The following is a 19802-nucleotide window of genomic DNA, read 5'->3' as shown; positions in this document are numbered from 1 at the left end:
TGAGCACAAGTTGATGCACAGTCAAACTGACTGAAAAAAAAACCATTTCTGTCTTTTAAAAAAACACCAAATGAAATAGAGAATCCCATTATAAATCGTGTAATCTCCTTTATTTGTGAGGAATATTTATTTATAAAGGAATATTTCCCTCTGGAGTAAATGTTGAAGGTTTAACAAACTGTTTTGAAGATGAATCTGGAGCCAGATCTCGTGTGAAAGTTTTTGGGATTCCCTTCTGTCCATGCTGGCTCTGCTCTCACCCTCTTCCTTTGCCTGGAGTTCTGGAAGCTCATCACTTACTAACTCAGACTTTTCTTCACCTCTTGCCATACAGGCAAACATTTTAAAGAATATCTTCCTCCAAACAAACCCTAAAATCTCTGAACAACTCTTTTTTTTTGGTGGTTGAATCCAGGTCTTTTGTTTGCTACCACTAAACTTTCTGTCACAAGAACATCCCAGGAGTAAGGAACTTGTTTTAGCATAATAGAAATACAGTAAAATATTAAATAGATAAAGCAAAAATAAATCTACTAACACTTAAATATTTTTAAAAGAAATTTCATGTAGCACAAATAAGAGCGAGGCAGTTTTAAAATATTCTTAGCTTGATTGGGGATTCATTTTACATTTTAATCTTGCCTTTTGCTTGGTGCTGAGGCTGGAATTGTACAAACCCCCTCATCTATGAACTGCAGAGAATTAAAATGAAGGTGGTGACTTTCTTTAAAGGTATTTGGGTATGGAAAGATGCAAATAGGTGCTCTTACAATTGCAGTGAGAGCCTTTCACACCTTCTTGAATCCTCAGTGAATCAGTGAGAGCTGAGAGGAGGAACGAGGCCTAATTTCCTGCCTCTAGTCTAACCACCTGTTCCCACTCCTTTCCTGTTCAAGATCAGTCCTGGATGATTTGTCTAGAAATCAAGTTTTAAACTACAGAGACATCTCCTCAATGAGATTTTAGTTTATGGTATGGATTACTATGGAAAGTCAGCCAGGTCATGATCTCAGTGATTTTTAATAGGAGAGGAAATGCTATTAATGTTTTGTTTTTAAAAAAAATAAGAGGAGTAGATGATGCTTCAGTGCTTGCAGTGGAGAGCAGCCCAGGGTTTCCACAACCAGTGGATCTGTGTCATGTCATGAAATGTTAGAATTTTTCTCTACTTTCAGGTTTTGCAATGGGACAAATCAGCTTTATTGCAAATGCACCTCCCTGGTTTGAGGGGTTTTACAAATTCCTTGCAGCTCCATCCATAGGGAAATGGGGCTTCTTCACTGCTGTCAGCAATCCCAGGGAATTGTGGAATATCCTGAGGTGGAGAGATCCACAGAGGTCATTGATCCAGCCCCTGGCCCTGCACAGACACCCCAACAATCCCACCCTGTCCCTGAGAGCATTGTCCAAACATTCCTGGAGCTTTGACAGCGTTGGGAATGTCACCATTCCATGGGGAGCTCTTCCAGTGCCCCAGCAGCCTCTGGGGAGAAAACCTTTTCCTAATCCTAAGGAAAGATGCACAGAAGGGAGGAAAAAAAAAAACAACAAAAAAACAAAACAAAACAAAAAAAAATAAAAAAACCCAGAAGGAATTGCCCCAGAATCAGCTCCAGCTTCTTCTGTGCAGCACAAAAATCAAGAGGTGCCTTTGCAGCAAGTCTGGCTTTTGAAGATCATCAATATCCCATCCCATCCCATCCCATCCCATCCCATAATCTCCAGTGCTGCTTTCTAACGCAGCTCCAGCTTCTTCTGTGCAGCACACAAATCAAGAGGTGCCTTTGCAGCGAATCTGGCTTTTGAAGATCATCAATATCCCATCCCATCTCATAATCTCCAGTGCTGCTTCTTTCTAACTGCCTGAGGATGCAAATGTGGGCAGAGGAGTTGAGCTGGGGGTGGTGATGGATGGCTGAGGGACACAGGGGGCTCGGGGGGTCACTCCAGGCAGGCAGCCAGGAGCTCCTGTGGAGCTGGGGAAACTGTGCCACGGAGGGGACACCAAAATTTATCTCTGGTAACTTTTCTGAGATCTTTTTGAGCTTCAGGGAATACAGAACAGCACCTCTAGGGCTGTGGGAGAAGGAAATTTCAGTGCACAGGGGCAGGGGACATAAATGAACATGCAAGGTGGGAGAAGTGTTTTTAGTAAACTAAAAACCTCTAAGGGAGAGGCAGAGCCTAAAGGACTTTTTTGGCTTTAATTGCAAAGGAATCTGACCCTTAACTGGGAACTGCTGGAGCTTTGTTGCTGTAAACAACAATTTGGGAGAGCAGAGTTCAGGAATAGAAACGACAAAGGGGATGGAAGGATCTGAATCATCCTTTCCTGGGCTGGGAGCTGAGCTATGGGGAGATTCAGGTTGGATTTTGGGAAATGGTTCTTCCCCCAGAGGGTGTCGGGCACTGGAACAGCTCCCCAGGGAATGGTGACATTCCCAAGGCTGCCAGAGCTCCAGCAGGGTTTGGACAATGCTCTCAGGGTGGGATTGTTGGGGTCTCTGTGCAGGGACAGGGGTTGCACTGAGTGATCCTTGTGGGTCCCTGCCAGCTGAGGATATTCCATGATTCCATGAAAAGCAAATTTCAAAGGAGCAGGACTGAACCTTTTCCCAGGTTTGGAGCTGAAGTTAAGTTCACCATGACTGCTCCAAGTGGGTGTGGTACCAAATCTCTGACCCTGGGCTGGTAGAAAAGGAGATCAGTCCTGATCAGTAATTATAAAAATGCACTTTTAAAATTATTTCAGCAGCTTTTTATTTCAGTCCTGCCCATTACTTGGAGCAGCATCAACATTGAAGTGGGCGAGCCCACACAAAATTACCTTTACAAAGTGATCTCCCCTTGTTTGGAGTGCTTGCTTGTGCTTCAAAAACAACAAAAAAAAGGCAGAGCCATCCCAGTCAAGGTGGTGGCAGTGAACAAAATTGCTGTCTTTGACCTTCTGCTGCAAGTTTAGTAACTAATCTGGAGAATAATGAACCGCAATTAATGAAATCTGCTCTCGTATTCAAGTGTGTTTCTCAGACAGCACATAAAATAATTGAAAGAACTTCCTGCTCTCTAATTAGTTAGATTGAATTAATTTGGCATAATAGGATTCTTTATGTAACTCGCAGAACGGCTTCCGATGAAGCTGTTTATGTACCTAAAAGATTGGGTTCTGATGAAGCTGTTTATATACTTTAAAGTTAGAAAATGCCTATTTTCTCCTTTATCTGCTGCCTTTAAATTAATTGCTAGTAGTCTGTAAATAAAAAAAATTAAAAACCCAACAATTTAAACCTTTCTCGATGGCTGGAATTGCTTTTTATTTTCCCAGCCTATTCTTGAAAAAGCTAAGAACCACAAAGTGCAAGATTTGGACCCTTCTGACCCCCCCTGCTGATGAGGAGAAGCTTTAAATCTTTGTGTAAAATATGCAGGTGGAGGGAGAGGCAGAGTTTCATCTGTCTGTGCTTAATTATATTATGTAGGAATTGAAACCCCTCTCTTTTATTCACATGCTGAGGCTTTCCCAGTGTGCACCAAGCAGAATTCCTGTTCTTTTCCCCTGTGACCCCGTGGCTCTCCAGGAACTGCCTGTGTAATCACATTTCAGGGCATCACTAGGTGCTGACATTAAAAATGGACACATTAAATTCCATTTTCTGGGTTTTTGTCATCGCTGTGGCAGAAGGAAATTCCTGTGGCAAATTTGGTGAGTGGATTTTGGTCACCTTCCTATCCAAGAGTCTTTTTGGATGCACAGATGTCTTTTTGTTAGCACATGGCTTGAGAGAGAGATCTTGAGTCAGAGATTTATTTAAAATAAAATAAAATAAAACTGTAAACTCTTTGAATTTCCATATAATTAATTTTTGCTTTATGGTGTAGCCACATGGAGAGGGCAGCTGTCAATTCTTTCCCTTCCACCTTCTGATGCAGATGTGGAAATTAATCTTAAAAACTAATGAAATGCAGTTAATGAAAGGCTTTCTCAATAGACAAAACCCCTTTTCTGGCAGTCCATTAAAAAAATAACAGTTTCGTGGATGGGCCTGGTGCACAGTATAATTGCTAGAACTGACATTCCTTAATCAAATGTAAATAATGTGGCCTCAGAGAACCTTCTTTAACATCTTGAAGGCTTTTTTTTTTCTTTAGAGTTTCAAGTGAAAAATCATTTGGATGCTACAGTCAGCAGAGCTCCACAGCAGAGCTCATGTGTCTCCTTGTGGCTCAGTTGTTGCTGTTTTGATTTCTTTCTGAGCTTGGTTTTCCCTGTCATCCTCAAATACAAATAGTTTTTGATGAGAATGAGTGTGGAAAACTGGCTTTGGAAGTTTCAAACCACTCGAATTCCTTTGTAAACTAACTTAAAAATGGGTATGAATTACTCTTTTAATCTGCCAGGACCTAGAAATGAAGTAATTGAGCTGCATGGGAAATGCTGGGGTTAATTTTGTATAAATTGTACTAGAAGTGGAGAATTCTGATGTCTTACTACAGGCTGAAACATTTCACCTAGAGACTGTGGAATAAGAGGGGGTTGTTTGGGTTAATATTTAAATACAGAGTGTGTTTAGAGAAGAAAATGAGCAAACACCAAAAAAACCCCAACAAATTAACTTGCACTGGATTTCAGATCTCCTTGTGGAAGGTGGGAGATTCTGTATTTGAGTCATTAATGACTTGGCAATCAAATTTAAAATAATTTTCAAGAGGAACATTGTTGGGCAGGGGTGTGCCTTTTAAAAATGGAATCTTTTCTTTTGGGCTGTGTCCTAGGGAATTTGGAATTCTCCCTGCATTCCCATGCACACCTTGTGGAAAATATTTTATCCTGAGTGCTCCAAACTGATTTAAATCTCTGTTTAATGAATTTAAATCTCTGTTCTCCTGCAGAAGTTCCCAATAGCTGCTGTTAAATAGTGATGGGACATAACAGTGTCAGTGGGAGGCTCCTTGGGCTCAGCCCTTCCTTTCTGGGGATGGGAAAGCAAAAAGAACAGTGGAAGTTTGGGATAAAATCCCTTTAGGATTGTATCAACCTTGGCTAAGCCATTCCTGGCATTCACAGGGCAGTTCTTGGCTGCACTGGCCTGATTTGTCCTCCTAAATGCCACTGAACTTTCTGCATATTGGGTGTTAATGCTGAGGGATTTTCATCCAAGTGACACGAAATCAAAGGCTTTGCTCTGAAGGCATCAGTCACTGCTGCCAGAGGCATTTCACAAAGTGGTTAATGACACAGAAATGCCAAATGTGTTTTGCTGAGCTCTTTGAAGAGGTGGCCATTATATAGATGTGGAATATATGGGATGAAAAAAGTGTTCATTCAGGATTAACGTTGGTGCCCCTGTAACTGGGGAGAGACACACAAATGCTTTTCCTCTTCAAGCTCACGGGTGTGGCAGCTTGGGCTCTCCTCTGGTCACCTCAGAGATTGTGCAAAGTGACCTCTCAGTGAGCAGAAAACGTCAAAAAAAAAGATCAAAGATTCACAGAATCACTGTGGAATCCTGGAATGGTTTGGGTTGGAAGGTTGGGACCCTAAAGCTCACCCAGTTCCACCCCTTGCCATGGGGCACCTTCCACCATCCCAGGTTGCTCCAAGCATCATTCAACCTGGTCTTGGACACTTCCAGGGATCCAGGGACAGCCACAGCGTCTCTGGGCAACCTAGCATCATTCAACCTGGTCTTGGACACTTCCAGGGATCCAGGGACAGTCACAGCTTCTCTGGGCAACCTCAGGACCTCACCATCCTCACAGGGAACAATTTCTTCAATACGCCACAGCGTCTCTGGGCAACCTCAGGACCTCACCACCCTCACAGGGAACAATTTCTTCAATATCCCACCCAAATCTCCCCTTCCTTAGTTTGAAGCCATTCCCTGTGTCCTGTCCCTCCATCCCTTGTCCCCAGTCCCTCTCCAGCTCTCCTGGAGCCCTTTTAGTCTTCTCTTCTGGGGCATGTCCAGCTTTTACATCCTCATCATCTCCCTGCACAGAGCAGCAGCTCTTAGGAGAAGACAATCAAAGGTGCTTTCAAGTGAAAAGCTTTCATGTTCTCCCTCACTCCGTGTTTTGTCAGCTTGGTTGAAGAAATTCTGCCAGAATCCATCACTGTAAAAGGCTCGTGGATAAATAGATACATCAAGTTTAGCAGCCACTGCCTGCAAACATTTAATGATAGAATTTGGCTCTGGATGCAGAAATGTTTTTCATCCAGCAGTGTCTTCCCAGGTAGTCCCAACATTTTGTTTTCAGGAATTTTTCTGCATTTCATCCCACAGGTCTGCTGTGGTGCCCTCTGAGGGTTTTCCTGCCCAGCTGCTCCTTGTCAGCACCAAAGCTGGGAAGTGCCACCCCTCAGAATTGCTTTTTTCTCCCTGTTTTGCTAAACCTTGCTTGGCAAAGTTTCTGTAGTTTGGAGATCTGTCATCCTTTCAGGAGAGGGACTTGATGAGGAGTGATTAAAGCCTAATGGTTTTCCTTCTTTTGCTGTGTGATGCCAAATGGATTTTTAGATTTTTGTGGATTTGCAGGCTGTAAGACTGGAGGTTTTGGAGAGATAAAAAACCCAAACAAACACTTTATTTATTTGTTTTAAAGGGAGAAAAGAGAATCAAAGGAACTGATTTAACTGCTTTAAATACTTTTCCTTATTCCAATTCTGAGTGCTTATTTCTGTGGACAGATTTTATAAAACCTAAACTTTGCAGGGTTTCTCATTGGTTTATTCTGTTCCATCTGCTTCCTGGAGCCCCAGGTCCTGACCCAGCGAGGATCCCAAAATGCACAAACCTGTGCACCCAAAACAGAGCCAGTTTGCTCTGAACCCCGTTCCAGTGAATTTTCATTTAGCAGGTTTAGGAACAAGCCAAAACCCCTCCTCTCCTGCTTCCTTTTATTGAACTGGAGCTTTAATGTCTTCAAAAAATTTATTTGGTGACCCTGCTGGGGTTTTGTCCATTTTTTTGCCTTTTTATTTTCTACCTTGAAGCACCTTGGTTTTTTAATGCCTGGCATGATCTCTGTATAAATAAAAGCTGTTCTTCTCTCCCACATTTATTCCTCTTGAGGGTAAGATCAGTCATATTCCTGCTTTACTGGGCTTAGAAGGGATGCAGGAGAAGGTTCCTCACTCTTCAGCTGGAAGATTTCAGTGCTGAGTTCTGGGAATCACTTGTCTGGGAGCTGAGCACTGCCTGTGTGTTTGTACAGAAGGAAAAAAAAAATAATAAAAGCAGGCGGCTCCCAAATTGTGTAATGTCTCCCTTAAGGAGCTCTGCCCCTCAGATCTGAACCTGCCCTTGCAGTGCATTATTTAACAGTGCTAAAGAGATTTTTCTGCTTTTTTCTCCTTCTCTTCATGCCTCCCTTTCCTGAGGTTCTCCACTGATCTGGTGGCTCCTTCCCCTGCTGTGTGACAGCCCAAGGCAGCAGCACAACCTCAGATTTATATCAGGTGTCACAGTGTGCTGCTCTGGTCCCAGGAGAGGGATTATTTCAAATCTGCAACATAAAAACCTGAATATGGAGCAAGTGAGGGCCATTTATTGTCAGTGCCCAGCAGGCAGGGGGAATGTCCTCCTGGAAAAGGGGATGCACAAACCAGGATCCTGCCTTCCTTTTTGTGTTAAAGCCAATAATGCTCAGATCCAAACTGAATTGAGAAACTGGAAAAGGAGAAAGAGTTCTGGAGATCAAACCATAGATCCTTAAAATTGGAAAAGGCCTCAAAGATCTTCAAGTCCAGCACCACCCCCATGGTCAGGACCAGTCCATGTCCTCAAGTGCCACATCCAGGTGGATTTTGAACATTTCCAGGGATCCAGGGGCAGCCACAGCTTCTCTGGTTAATCTGTGCAAGGGCCTCCCCACCCTCACAGGGAACAATTCTATCCTAATACCTAACCTAAATCTTTTTGAGCTTAAAACCATTCCCCTCTGCCTGTGTAAAAAGCCTCTTTCCCTCTTTTTTTGACAAACTCTATTTCAAGTACTGAAAGTTTAGTTTTCCATCCTTTCATGACCAAAATTTCAAATGCAAGCTTTAACATTTACCAGTTTGCCAATACTTAATCCTTTCATTGAATGATTCTCTTCATTTCCCTCCCCCCAGGCTGTCCCACGAATTATGGTTCAGTCAGCCAGTCTGGAGGCCAGTACTGCAAGGATAAAACAGGTGAGCACATGAGGATAAAATTTTTATATTCTCCTGCCAGAGGTGGCCAAAGCCTCAGCTGCTTAAAACCTGTTGCACTTGTGCTGCTGCCTCGCTGTGAGAAAGTGAAATTCTGCTGGGTGTTTTAGGTCCTGGTAAAACCTCCTCTCCTATTCCTGGTTACACTTTGATATTTGAAAGCATTAGCAGATAATTAGCTGAAATTTAGCTGGTTTGCTGCTTTAAAAGGAAAATTTCTAGGCTCTGACAGGGTCTGTAAGCAGGATGTGGCTATTCTAAGTGTGGAGCTTAATTCCCCATTTTGCCGTGATATCATGGAAAAACTCTTGCTAAGCTGGAGAGAAAATAGAGCCTGTGATCTCCCACTTTGCAGCAGAACTTCAGTCTCCTGAGCAGCACATCAGCTTCCTCCCACTGTGCTTTTATTGTCTTAGAAAATTCTGTGTTATCCAAAGGGAAAATCCAGAGAAAGAGCAAAGCTCCTGAGTCCACATGGACACCACCCTTGCCATAGGAAAGTGAACAATATGTTTTTAATCTGCTGGAATTTTTTTTTAAACCTTTTTTTTTTATTACATTTTACTTAGCAATAGCAAACCTTTGGTTCTGAAATTCTAGTAATCCAATCAAATCCCTCTTTCTTCAAATGCTGCTTAAGTTTCCACTGGAAAAGGCATTTTGGGAATAAGCTGAAAATCCTATAGTTTGGGACACTCAACCACTAGATGGGAGAAATCACAAAATTGTGAATAATAAACAAAAATGTTCACCTGAGACAGGAATTGTTCAAATCTGCCCTTCTCCAACCTCTTTTTCCCCCTGCCCTTCCTATTAGCACTCTCCCCCCTCCCTCCTTCCCAAAGAGATTTAGAGACATCCTAATCTTTTAGAGTACATGTGCTGGCAAAAGATATTGATCTATCAGATTTAGTAAACTTTACAGCCAAGAAATACATCACTGAAATGGGCTGTTAATCTCATGAGGTGCAGTTAATTTCATCCTCTGGAAGTGCGAGGTGCTGGTGGCTCTGAGGTGGGAATGGCATTTGGAAACGGGGACAGAAGTGACAGTTTAGGTGCAGGGGAGATGATTTATCCACCCAGAGAGTTAAGCCAAATAACTGTGAGAGACTTATGGATCACAGCTGGTTCCCATTCCATATAAATCCTGCTGTTCAAACAGCAAATGACCACTCCTGTAATATAAATAATTCTTCAGTAAATATTGGGGAGTGTATTTCTTGGGGTTGACACTTCCCTTATTAATGGAAGGAGTGAGCTGACAATCCTCCCACTGACTTGGGATCAGCTTCCATCTTCTGGAGATGGCAGCTACGCAGGGATTTAGATAAGCTCCAAGCCTTGCTGCTTGCCAGAGGTCTGGGATCTGTGCTTTTAGCCCAGATATTTTGGATAACACAGCCCCTCTCCCTCTGTGTTTCAGATGAACCAAGAGGAAGCAGCAAAGCAGCCACTGGAAAATCTGACGCAGACACCTGAGGTGGACAAGAGTCTGGAGAAGACACCCAAAGTGCCTTTGCAGCAGCCCACGGGGGACACCCAGCCCCAGGACTGCCAGGAGGGACCCCCAAGCCCCCTGAGTGAAGCCTCCAGTGGGTATTTTTCCCACAGTGTGTCCACAGCCACCCTCTCCGAGGCCCTGGCAGCGGGAAGCGACGCCGTGGCTCAGCCGGGAGGTCCAGCCCCTGCAGGGAGTGACTCCCCTGCTCCTGCAGTGGCTCAGGTCCCTTCTGAAGTGCAGGACAGGGCTCCTGAGAGCTCCCTGGCCACAAAGAGGGAGAATCCCCCCACCTTCAGCCTTCCAAGTGCTCCCCCCAGGCCGAGGGACAGCCCTGAAGTGAATGGGAAGTCTTGCACTTCTCCTTGTCCCAGCGAGCAGGGGAACGATGCCTCTGCAGCCACTGATGCAAAACCTCTTCTCTCTACCTCCACTCCAAAGGAGTCAATATCCAAACAATCAGTGGAGTCAGAAGGACCAGCCAGGAAAAAGGAAACATCCAGTGGGGCCTCAGAACTGGGGTTTCCCAAAGCTCATCCCGACCAGCCCAGCGCTGCAGCCTCCCCCTTCAAAATCCAGAAGGTGAAAACATCGGAGCTGAGATCCTTTACCAGCATGCTGGGAGCAGACCTCACGAGTTCCCTGGGCACAGAAGAGCAGCAGGAAGGAGAAAAGAGCACCTCCAGCGCCCGTGGACTGAACCACAACGGGTCAGAGACAGCAGAGGAAAAACTGGAGGTGATTTCTGACTCCGAAGATGCCAACGAAATTCCCGAGTGGCTGAAAGAGGGAGAATATGTCACAGTTGGCACCAATAAGACGGGCACTGTTAGGTACATCGGGCCCACAGACTTCCAGGAAGGAACATGGGTTGGTGTGGAGCTGGATTTGCCTTCAGGTAAAACATCCCCTGGATGAGGTGGGAAGCAGCTGGCGTGTCCCAGCTGGCAGAGCTCATCCTAAAGCTGCTTTTTGGGGGGTTTATTACCCACTGGGGGGTTTATTGCTCATTGCAGGAGGCATTTTGAAAAGGGAAATGTAAAAGGTCTTTCCTGCTGTCTTTTTCCAAACCTGCTCTCATTCCCAACCCCTTTGAGATCCCAACCCAAACCATTCTGTGATCCCTGGCTGTCCCTTTTCAGTCATTTCTTTGGCTTCTTACACTGGAAGTAGGAATCAGGATTCCTTTTCCAAGCAGTAGCTGCAGGAGACAGGCCTTGTGTCCACAGGATTCTCTTCTGGGCTTCTGCTGTGAGGATAAGGGTGTTCAAAGCACAACAGGAGTCGTGGGATTTAGCTCAAAGGGACATTTAGGCTAAATGAGTTGCAAAGTCTCTTAATAGGTATTAAGAGGTAAGAGGATTTTATTTTAAAGTAAGCTTTAAAATGGCAAAAGACTATTTCTGTGTGTATATATATATATATATATATATACACGCCCCTGTATATGTGAAAAGCAGTAGGAAATAATCAAATAATCATCCCATGACCACCATGTCATATAGATAATTTGAGGTTTCTTTCACCATCTCATTTGTCATCCCTGCCTGACTCTCACCTGTGCAGTAGAACACCCAGAATTCAGGGTTTCCAGGATTTTTTTTTGAAACCAGGGTGCTGCTGTTGCTGTGCTCTTGATGTGGGAATGGGGGTTCTCCAGCACAAGAGGAGAGGAAGATGATGGCTGGAGTTGATCCCTGCTGGAATCCAAGCTTCCCAACCCCTTTCCTCTCCAGAGCAGGCAGGATTGGAGGAGTGCCACTGGAAAATCCAGGAGAGGTGCAGTGACAGTGAGAGAATTTGGGTTCCCCAGGGCATGAAAAACTCCTTATTCCAATCCTTTTAGCCAGTGCAGCATTCCCAGGCTGGGGGGTGAATCAGTTCATGCAGCAGAACCCTGTCCAGGATCCAGAGCTCCCAAATCTCCCCGTGCCCCACCAGGTCCTCATCAGAGCTGAACTGGGCAGTGACTTCCCAGCTGCTTTCAGAAAACTCTCTGGGGTTTTCCATCCTGGAAGGCAAACTGGAGCTCTCGATCCTTTTGCAAGCTGTGGTAGTTCCTCAGTCTACCATTTGTGCCTCATTTAAAAAAAAAATAAAAATATATATATATATATATTTACAGATTCATTTCAGTTTTGGAATGTCAGCTTCCCTCTGTCAGGCTGCTCCAGTGCTGATTCTGTAACATCCCAGTAAGCAGCAGCTTCCATGGAAAACTCAGGAGATTTTTGGCCTGCTGAGGACTCAGCTGCTGATGTTGCTGGATTTTTTTTTTCCCTCTCTTCTGTTTCCACAAGGAATAAGATCCTGATTTGTTGGAACATGGCACATCCAGAGCTTCATTTGGGGAAGGTGGTCACAGAGTGGTGTCTTTGTCACGCTGCAAACAGGGATAGAACTCCAGGGACATGGAAATCCAAGTCCTGGCCACGTGAGGGGACATTGGACCCCAAGTGCTGATGGTAGAAATGAAAAGCAAACACCCCAAAAGCCAAAGGGATGACTTCTCATTTAAAGAGCTGTTGGATTTTTCCACCTTCCCTTTATGGATGGTAGCAATCCCTGAACAGCTTCCCTGAGAAATTTAAATTATCTAAAATGAGAAATAGAAAGATCTCAACAGCACCAGTGTAGCGAAATTATCCTTCCTGTTCTGTGGAGGGTTTATGACATGTCAGAAGTGACAATCCTCAACTTCAAATATCAACTCAGAAAGCCAAAAACTCCTTTAAATGTCTGCTTTTCCTTCCTTCCTGGTACTTTGGTAATGGAACTGATTATTTACCACTTTTGGAGAAGTTATAGAGCAGGTGGGAAGGAAGGACAAGGTGGAGTGTCCCATTCAGAGTCTTGCTGGGGTTCAGCAGAGAAGTTTTACCTCCATGGTGTATTTTTAGGGACCAGTTTTTCTCCCTCCCAGCGCTTTTTCCTTGCCTCCTTCTCTGAATGCAATAGCACAATTTGCACTGAATAAAACCAGTTTTGTAGGAAAATATCCTTCCCTGTGAGGGTGGCACAGTTTACCCAGAGAAACTGTGGCTTCCACATCCCTGAAGTGTCCAAGGCCAGGCTGGGCCTTGGAGCACCCAGGGGCAGCGGAAGGCTCTGGGTTGGATGAGGATGGGATTTAACCCATCCCAAACCAGTCTGTGACTCCCTGATTCTCTTGTCCCAGGCAAGAACGACGGCTCCATCGGGGGGAAGCAGTATTTCAGGTGTAACCCGGGCTATGGATTGCTGGTGAAGCCGGGCAGGGTGAGGAGGGCCCCGGGCCCGCGGCGCCGCAGCTCCGGCCTGAGGCTGCAGGAGAACAGGAGGAGCGGGAACTTCTCCGGCTCAGCCTCCAACCTGGCCTCCCTCACAGCCCTGGCCAAGGCAGAAGGAGGATCCACGCTGAGACTGGAGAAGAGCCAGAAGAACGCGGAGAACAGGAAATCCTGGGCAAACTGAGAGATCCCAGCCCAGCAAACACCCTGGGACGCGGCCGGGGGAGCCAGTGGCTTCGGGAAGGGAAAGCAACCGTCCCAACTTCCAGTTGGTGGCAAACACTAATGAAGGGTTTGTTCTCTCTGCTCTGGGTGATTGACATGATAATTCTTTGCCTCGTCGTGGTGCTGGATCCTTCGTTTCCTGTCCCAAATCCTGACACCTCCGGGGACAACCGACGGCAGCCGGGGCCGGCGCGCGGCGCTGGGTGGGTGTAATGAGCTCCTTCTCTTCCTCCTTTCAGAGGAAAATTGGTCAAACCACAGATTCCCAACAGCCACAAAATCCTCCCCAGGCACCGGTGCTTCCCTGGAAGTGCAGGGCAGTTCCTGAAGAACCTCCCCACAGTAACAGCTCTGCTGTAATTCCCTAAGAGCTGTGTCAGTGTCGTGTAATCCGCCGTGAAAGGGCACGGTGGGAATGATTCCAGACAGGCAGAAAACTGAAAGTAGAACTTTGTTTGGAGATAAAGAACCCCCAAAGTCCCTTTATTTAAAGAAGCAGCAGCCCTTGGGTTATGTGGCTGGGACAGTGCCTGTTTGGATCACTGCCTCATTATCCCGCTCTCCTGTGGAAAGCAGTGTGACCTTCCCCGCTGGTTTGTTGGGAATGGGAGAAAGCCCCTCCGTCTGATTTTTGATTTTTGATCCATTTAATCTTTGCTCTCATCATGACAGGATCCCCTCTCTCACTTGCCCTAGAGTGGCAGAACCTTCTCCTTGGTTCCTCCCTGTGGGCCAAGAGGATTTTTGCAGAGGTGTCAGCACTGAAGTGCTCCCCTGTTCCCACCCAGCCTTTGGAGACGCTCAGAATTTTGCCAAGCAGGGTGTCTCTGTCCTCCTAACAGGATCAATCCAGTCTATTTATTTTTATTTATTCTTTTAAAAGATGAAATGTTTGCGCTTTACAATCATCCCCCTGCACAGAGGAGCTCTCCCAGCACCATCCCAAGCGCCGGTCCAAAGAGGAGGTGCCTCTGTAATCCCCAGAACCAGCCTCTCTCTTGGAAAGGGGGAGGTTTGGGCTGGCTTTTATAAAACTTGATTTTATTTGTGGCTGGTTTTTAGCTGCCTGTGGCACAGGGGATGTATCCCTGTCCGTGTGTCCACGCACGGATCGGCTGACGCTTGTTTTCCTGTCAGATCCTGAAAAGCCACAGATTTTTCTATCCTGAGCTGTTTATATCTTGTTTAGTCATCACGGGGGGATTGGACAGCCTGAGCAATAGATGTTTTAGCTACATGGGGACTATTTAGGATGCTAAATTAATGATTAAACTTTAATATCTCTCCAGTCGCTGCCCGTGGGTATCCAAGTGCCTTAAACATCTGGTTCCGAGGTCCAAGGGAAAGCTCCATTGGTATCAAAGGAGATAGGGATGCTTAGTGAAGGAGATAATTATGCTGATTTACTGTAATTAATATCATTTATGCAGAAGGAATAAAATTAAAATAGAAACTAATCTGTAGCAGAAATAAGCGGGCTGGGTTCCGATGCAGCCTGCGTAGAACTGCCAGGGGTTGTGTATCCTTCCAGCTTGGTGTAAGTAGTTTCAGTGTTTCCTAAATTTTCCTCAAGAAATCTTAATATAAAATGTACAGAGCAGCTTTTTAAAGATATTTTTAGTGTACAGTTTTCCCTCTTTTTCCCTTTGCACGAAGCTCCTGTCCATCCAACCCACGATGGGGGAGGAATTTGGTAGTAAAGAATTCTGATGCCGAAATCCCGGGTTTTAAAATGAAAACCGGTTTTATGAACACAGCCCATACAGTGAAACTCTTCGTTCTGGGGTCTGAGGAGTCTTGCCAATGAAAGACCACCCACTAATTAATTTGATGCCTCTTACACTGCCTTGTTGGTTCTCTGAACTCCACCCTGACCGTGTTTTTAATTGCACTTTGTTCTGATGTGCTGCCGGAAGAAGCTGGTGTGAAGCAGCCCCTCCCCAGAGCTGTGTGTTTTTAGTCTCAGCATTTCAGATACTTGGATTTAGGGAGGACTTTAAAACTCCTCCGTGTTTGCTCAGTGGCCCCTTTGGGGGAGATGCAAAGGGAGGAACCTCCAAGTCCTTTTGAAGCCTCTTTTTCTTGTGCTGCTGTCTGGGAATCCAGGATTTGCCCAGGGAAAGGTGTCCAGGCTGCAGGAGAGAAGGGGAGGAGCAGAAGGAGCTGGCTTGGTGGTTCCTTGTTTCTGCTGCTGGTTTTAAACTCCTCTGGCCTGTTTGGGCTCCAGCCCTGGCCGTGGTTTGGTGTTTGCACACCTGGGACACGAGGCCGGAGGCTGATCCAACTGATCCAGGCTGGATTCCCTCTCCTCCCACCCTCAGCTGTGTTGCAGAACCACAGAGAGGGGTGTGAAGGGTGCCTTGAGCAGCCCACACCTGCTGGGATAACTATGGGATGTATATACTCTGGGATAACTGGTCCTGGAAGCAAATCTGTTCCGTAGGGCTGGGATGGTTCCAGGAATCCGCTGGCAGGAGGAGCCCGTGGTGCCTTCATGGAGGGAGGACCTTGCTCAGAGCTCTCTTGGTTTTCACCATTTCCTCTGACTTTGGAAACAAAACCTCTCTTCACATTGCACCCTAAAATCACCCTGATGCAGCACAAGCTCCAGAAAGCCAAATTTGGCCATGAGGGTGTTCCTGGAGGATTCCCTGATTCTCTCCTGCTCCCTCACAGCTTTCCTGGGCACGTGAGGTGTTTTCTAAAGGCCTTTTTCAAATTTTTGGCACAGTGAGTGCACATTCCTCTGCTCAAAGCCATCTGTCACTTCATCCCAGCTAAGCCGACTAACCAGAAAAGAGGCAAAAATCATCATGGAGGTAATAATATCTATTTTTTACTGATAATATTAGAAAAGCTCTACTCTCAGCCTAAAGGAGGAGGTGCTCTTAACTGGAACCGCCCAGCACTGAGGCTGGTCTGTGAATAGCTATGCAGATTTTTCCAAGATTTTCATGCACTTTATACAGGGAAGAAGAATATTTAATGCAGGAGAGTGTCATTTGTAGCGAGTGTCTCATCTCCTCTGCTGTCTCTCGGGGGTTCAGTCCTGCTGGCTGTGTCCCTGAATTGTGGGTGGGTCTCAGATTTCTTGGGAAATGGTGTTGGTGGGTTGGAAAAGCTCCATCCCACCCCTGTGTTTGCAGGGCTGGGGGTCCCTCCTCCCCATGGGTGTCTGTGGCACCAAGCCAGCCAAGGGGGGGCTGCTCAGAGGGACTTTTTGGGCCCGGGCCAAGCCAAGCCACACCTTTTTCACCTTTTTCCTGTGCTGGGTTCAGCTCTTGAGGCGTTTCGATCTCCATGTCCAAAATCAAGCCTGTTCACCCCGAGGCTTTGGCCCTTTGCTGTTCCGTGATGTTGTTGAGTTGAGGAAAACGAACAGAAGCAAATTCTGTGTGGTGACACCGCCGGGTCCTTGAACAGAGGGGTTTGTCCATGGCGGTGTCTGTGGCACCAAGCCAGCCAAGGGGGGGCTGCTCAGAGGGACTTTTTGGGGTTTTCTCAAGCCAAGCCACACCTTTTTCACCTTTTTCCTGTGCTGGGTTCAGCTCTTGAGGCGTTTCGATCTCCATGTCCAAAATCAAGCCTGTTCACCCCGAGGCTTTGGCCCTTTGCTGTTCCGTGATGTTGTTGAGTTGAGGAAAACGAACAGAAGCAAATTCTGTGTGGTGACACCGCCGGGTCCTTGAACAGAGGGGTTTGTGGTTGGGGTGGAAGGTTCAACACCCCTGTGCTCTCCCACAAAGGCAGAGCCCCCTCATTGTGGTGGAACCCCACCCGAGCAGGGCCTGGGTGTTGTCCAGCCCCGTCCATGGCGATGCTCCCGTTGTCCCACCGCCGGTTCCTCCGGTTCTTTGCACAACATTTCGTTTTCCCAGTGCCTTATCCCGGGGCTGGGCGGCCTCGGGGTGCCTGGATTTTTAGGGAATGAGGGGGTGAGGAACGGCGTGGGCTGGTCACACTTCACAACACCTCCAGTGGGGTCACGATCAAGTGTCTTGTTCCTCCATGTCCCGTACCCATCTTTGGTTTCTGCCCTCTCCACCGTTCCCAAACCGCGATCCCGTTGGGTTCCCCGGGAGCCGCTCCCAGCTCGTGTTGACCCTACCAGGGTCAGACTCTGCAGGGGCTCCGTGTACTTTAAATGAGCTGAAATCCAAAGAGACTTTGTAATGAGCTGTAAAGTTTTTAATTATTTCTGTACCATACTAAATGACTGTAATATTGTACCATACGTGCGATGCCGCCTGAATAAAAGTCTTCTTTAGAGCTGGGACGTCTGTGCTTTGTTGTTCCAGTTAGTGGCATCAAAATGTTTGGAATGGGAATAGTTTAGGTTGGAAAAGCTTCTAAAATTAATTCCAGTGGTTCCCCAGCACTGCCAAGGCCACCACTGACCCGTGTCCCCAAGTGCCACATCCACAGGGCTTTTAAATCCCTCCAGGGATGTGATTCCAGCATTCCCTGGGCAGCTGTGGCAGTGCCTCACCACCCTTTTGGGGAAGAATTGTTTCCTAATACCCACAGTGAGATGAGGATCCCAAGGATTTCTCTGCCTTGCTCCAGGTTGGTCTGTAGGGAGCTTGGTGCCTCAGGGAACTGCCACAGCCAGCCCTGCCAAGGCCTTGGGGTGATCCCCCCGTCACCATTTCATTGTGTCCTTGAAACCCCCAGCCTGAGCCAAATCATTTCCTTTCTCTTTGGCACCATTTCTCTCCCAAACGCAGCTTCGTGTTGGAAACAACAGGCAGGGTTTGACTGGGATTATTTTGTGTAGTTTTTCAGTTTATCTTGGCTTTTTTCTAAAGCAACAAACACCGCGTTGATCCCCCCCATCCCCACTGAAACTCAGCGAGCAAAGGATATTTTTATCAGCACTGTCTTGCAATCAGCACACGAAAACAGCTTTTTTTTTTTCTTTAAAGCCACTTCCCTTTTATGTTTTACCTTCTGAAAGAAAAAAAACCCTCTTTGGCTGAAACACAGGAGCTGTTTGAAGCGGCATCACTTTGTTCAAACCTCGCTCTTCCCGGAAGGTGGCTGTGGCACCTTCCCCACGCTGCCACGTTCTGTTCTGCAGCCAAAGCTGCCTTGAAAAGGCTCCCATCAAAAAGAGCAGGAAAATAATTTTTTAAAAAACCTCCAAAACTAACAAAGAACACCTTTTTTTTCCCATTTTCCTTCAAATTAACGCTGCTTCTGTCAGCCTCACTTGGCTTCAAACACTTTGCCGTGGGAGGCAGCAGCCCCTGGGCTTCACCCTGAGTGGAGAGAGGAGCTGCCCTGCCACGAGCTGAGCACATTTCCAGGGGGGGTTTGCTCACCTTTGGACACCAACCTGTGAGAAATTATTGGTTTTTCCCTGATCAATCTGGTTTCCCACCAAAGCAGGCACAAAGGGCTGGAAGTGCAGCTTCTTTGCAAAGCACAGACCTCCAGCGTGGATTTATTCCTCTTGTGTTTTTTAAAACATCTCCAAATGGAGCTTTTCTGTATTCCCAATTTTCAGCTGTGAAGGAGGGAGTGGGCTTCATCTAAGCATCCCAGGTGTTGCAACAGTCACCCCTAGAAGTGGTTTTTTTCCCATCCCTGGAAGTGTCCAAGATTGGATGGAGCTTGGAGCAGCCCTGCCTGGATAGTGGAAGGTGTCCCTGCCCATGGCAAGGGATGGGGCTGGATGAGCTTTGAGGTCCCTTCCATCCAAAACCATTCTGGGATTCCATGATCCCCAACCTCCTCCCTCCAGAAAATTCCCTCTGCAGACACAGCAGCTCTGGCAGCTGGTGATGGGGAGGGTTAAGATAAATTTTATCCTCTTCTTTGATGTTTGAGAGGCACAAGGAGCAGCCTGAAAGGTGTTTCCACCCCTGAAGTTCATTATTCATCACCTGCACCCCTCCAGAGTTGCCTTCCTTCCTGTTTTGGGGTGTCCATCCTGAGCAAACCCCCAGCCACAGCTGCACATCCTGATTTTAACCAGGATGGCAGGACCTGGGCACCATTTCACTGAATAAATCAATTCCTGTGACTTTGTGTCTCCTCTGCCACCCAGCCAGCTTCCACAGCACCTGCAGGAATTTCTGCCCACTCTGAGGAAGTTTTCCCCAGCACCCACCCCATAAATCCTCCCTGAGACCCCCCCAGGCTGCTCAGCCCAAGCAGGCCCCTCCTGCCGGGGCTTCTCAAACCACCCCAACTCAAAAATCCAACTTCTGGTTTCATCACCCCAGGTCTGCTCCCTGCAGAGCTGCAGCTCTTGAGCTTGGCTGCTCTGGCTGGGATGGGGCTCTCAGGGCCCCTCCCGGGGCTCTGGGGGGAGGTTCCCAGAGGGAAGGGCTCCATCCCCAAGGACACAGCACCTCTGTGTGACCAGCACTTGTGGCTGTGACAGACACAGCCCCGGCCAGAGGAGGGACAACTCCACTCCCAACATCTCCTTTGAGTGCAAAGAGCCCCAAAAGGTCTCTGGAGTCAGCCCAGGCTCACATTCCAAGTGACTCCACTGCCCCAAATCCACCACCTTCACCCCTTCCGGAGGGGGAGTGAACAAAGAATTAATTTTTCCCCAAAGAAATCCAGATTTTCTACATTTGCTTTCTGCTCAGAACAC

At 46.7% G+C, this 19802-nt stretch overlaps 1 protein-coding gene across 5 annotated transcripts in view; it reads left to right on the top strand.

Moving 5' to 3' along the window:
- KIF13B (kinesin family member 13B) overlaps positions 1-16440 on the top strand; it is a 119875-nt gene extending 103435 nt beyond the window's left edge. For all 5 annotated transcript variants that reach the window (XM_039697599.1, XM_039697597.1, XM_039697598.1 and 2 more), the window contains 3 exons: positions 8117-8179; positions 9624-10596; positions 12877-16440. In XM_039697599.1, the coding sequence (XP_039553533.1) occupies positions 8117-8179; positions 9624-10596; positions 12877-13151 (1311 nt within the window). In that variant the 3' untranslated portion in view covers positions 13152-16440. The remainder of the gene's footprint in view (positions 1-8116; positions 8180-9623; positions 10597-12876) is intronic.
- The last annotated feature ends 3362 nt before the right edge of the window (positions 16441-19802 follow it).

The sequence above is a fragment of the Passer montanus genome, unplaced genomic scaffold (assembly GCF_014805655.1).
Source record: "Passer montanus isolate IOZ18808 unplaced genomic scaffold, ASM1480565v1 scaffold119, whole genome shotgun sequence".
In the NCBI taxonomy this organism is placed as follows: Eukaryota; Metazoa; Chordata; class Aves; order Passeriformes; family Passeridae; genus Passer; species Passer montanus.
Note: the sequence above shows the minus strand (reverse complement) of the source record. Positions and strands in the feature narration are given on the sequence as shown.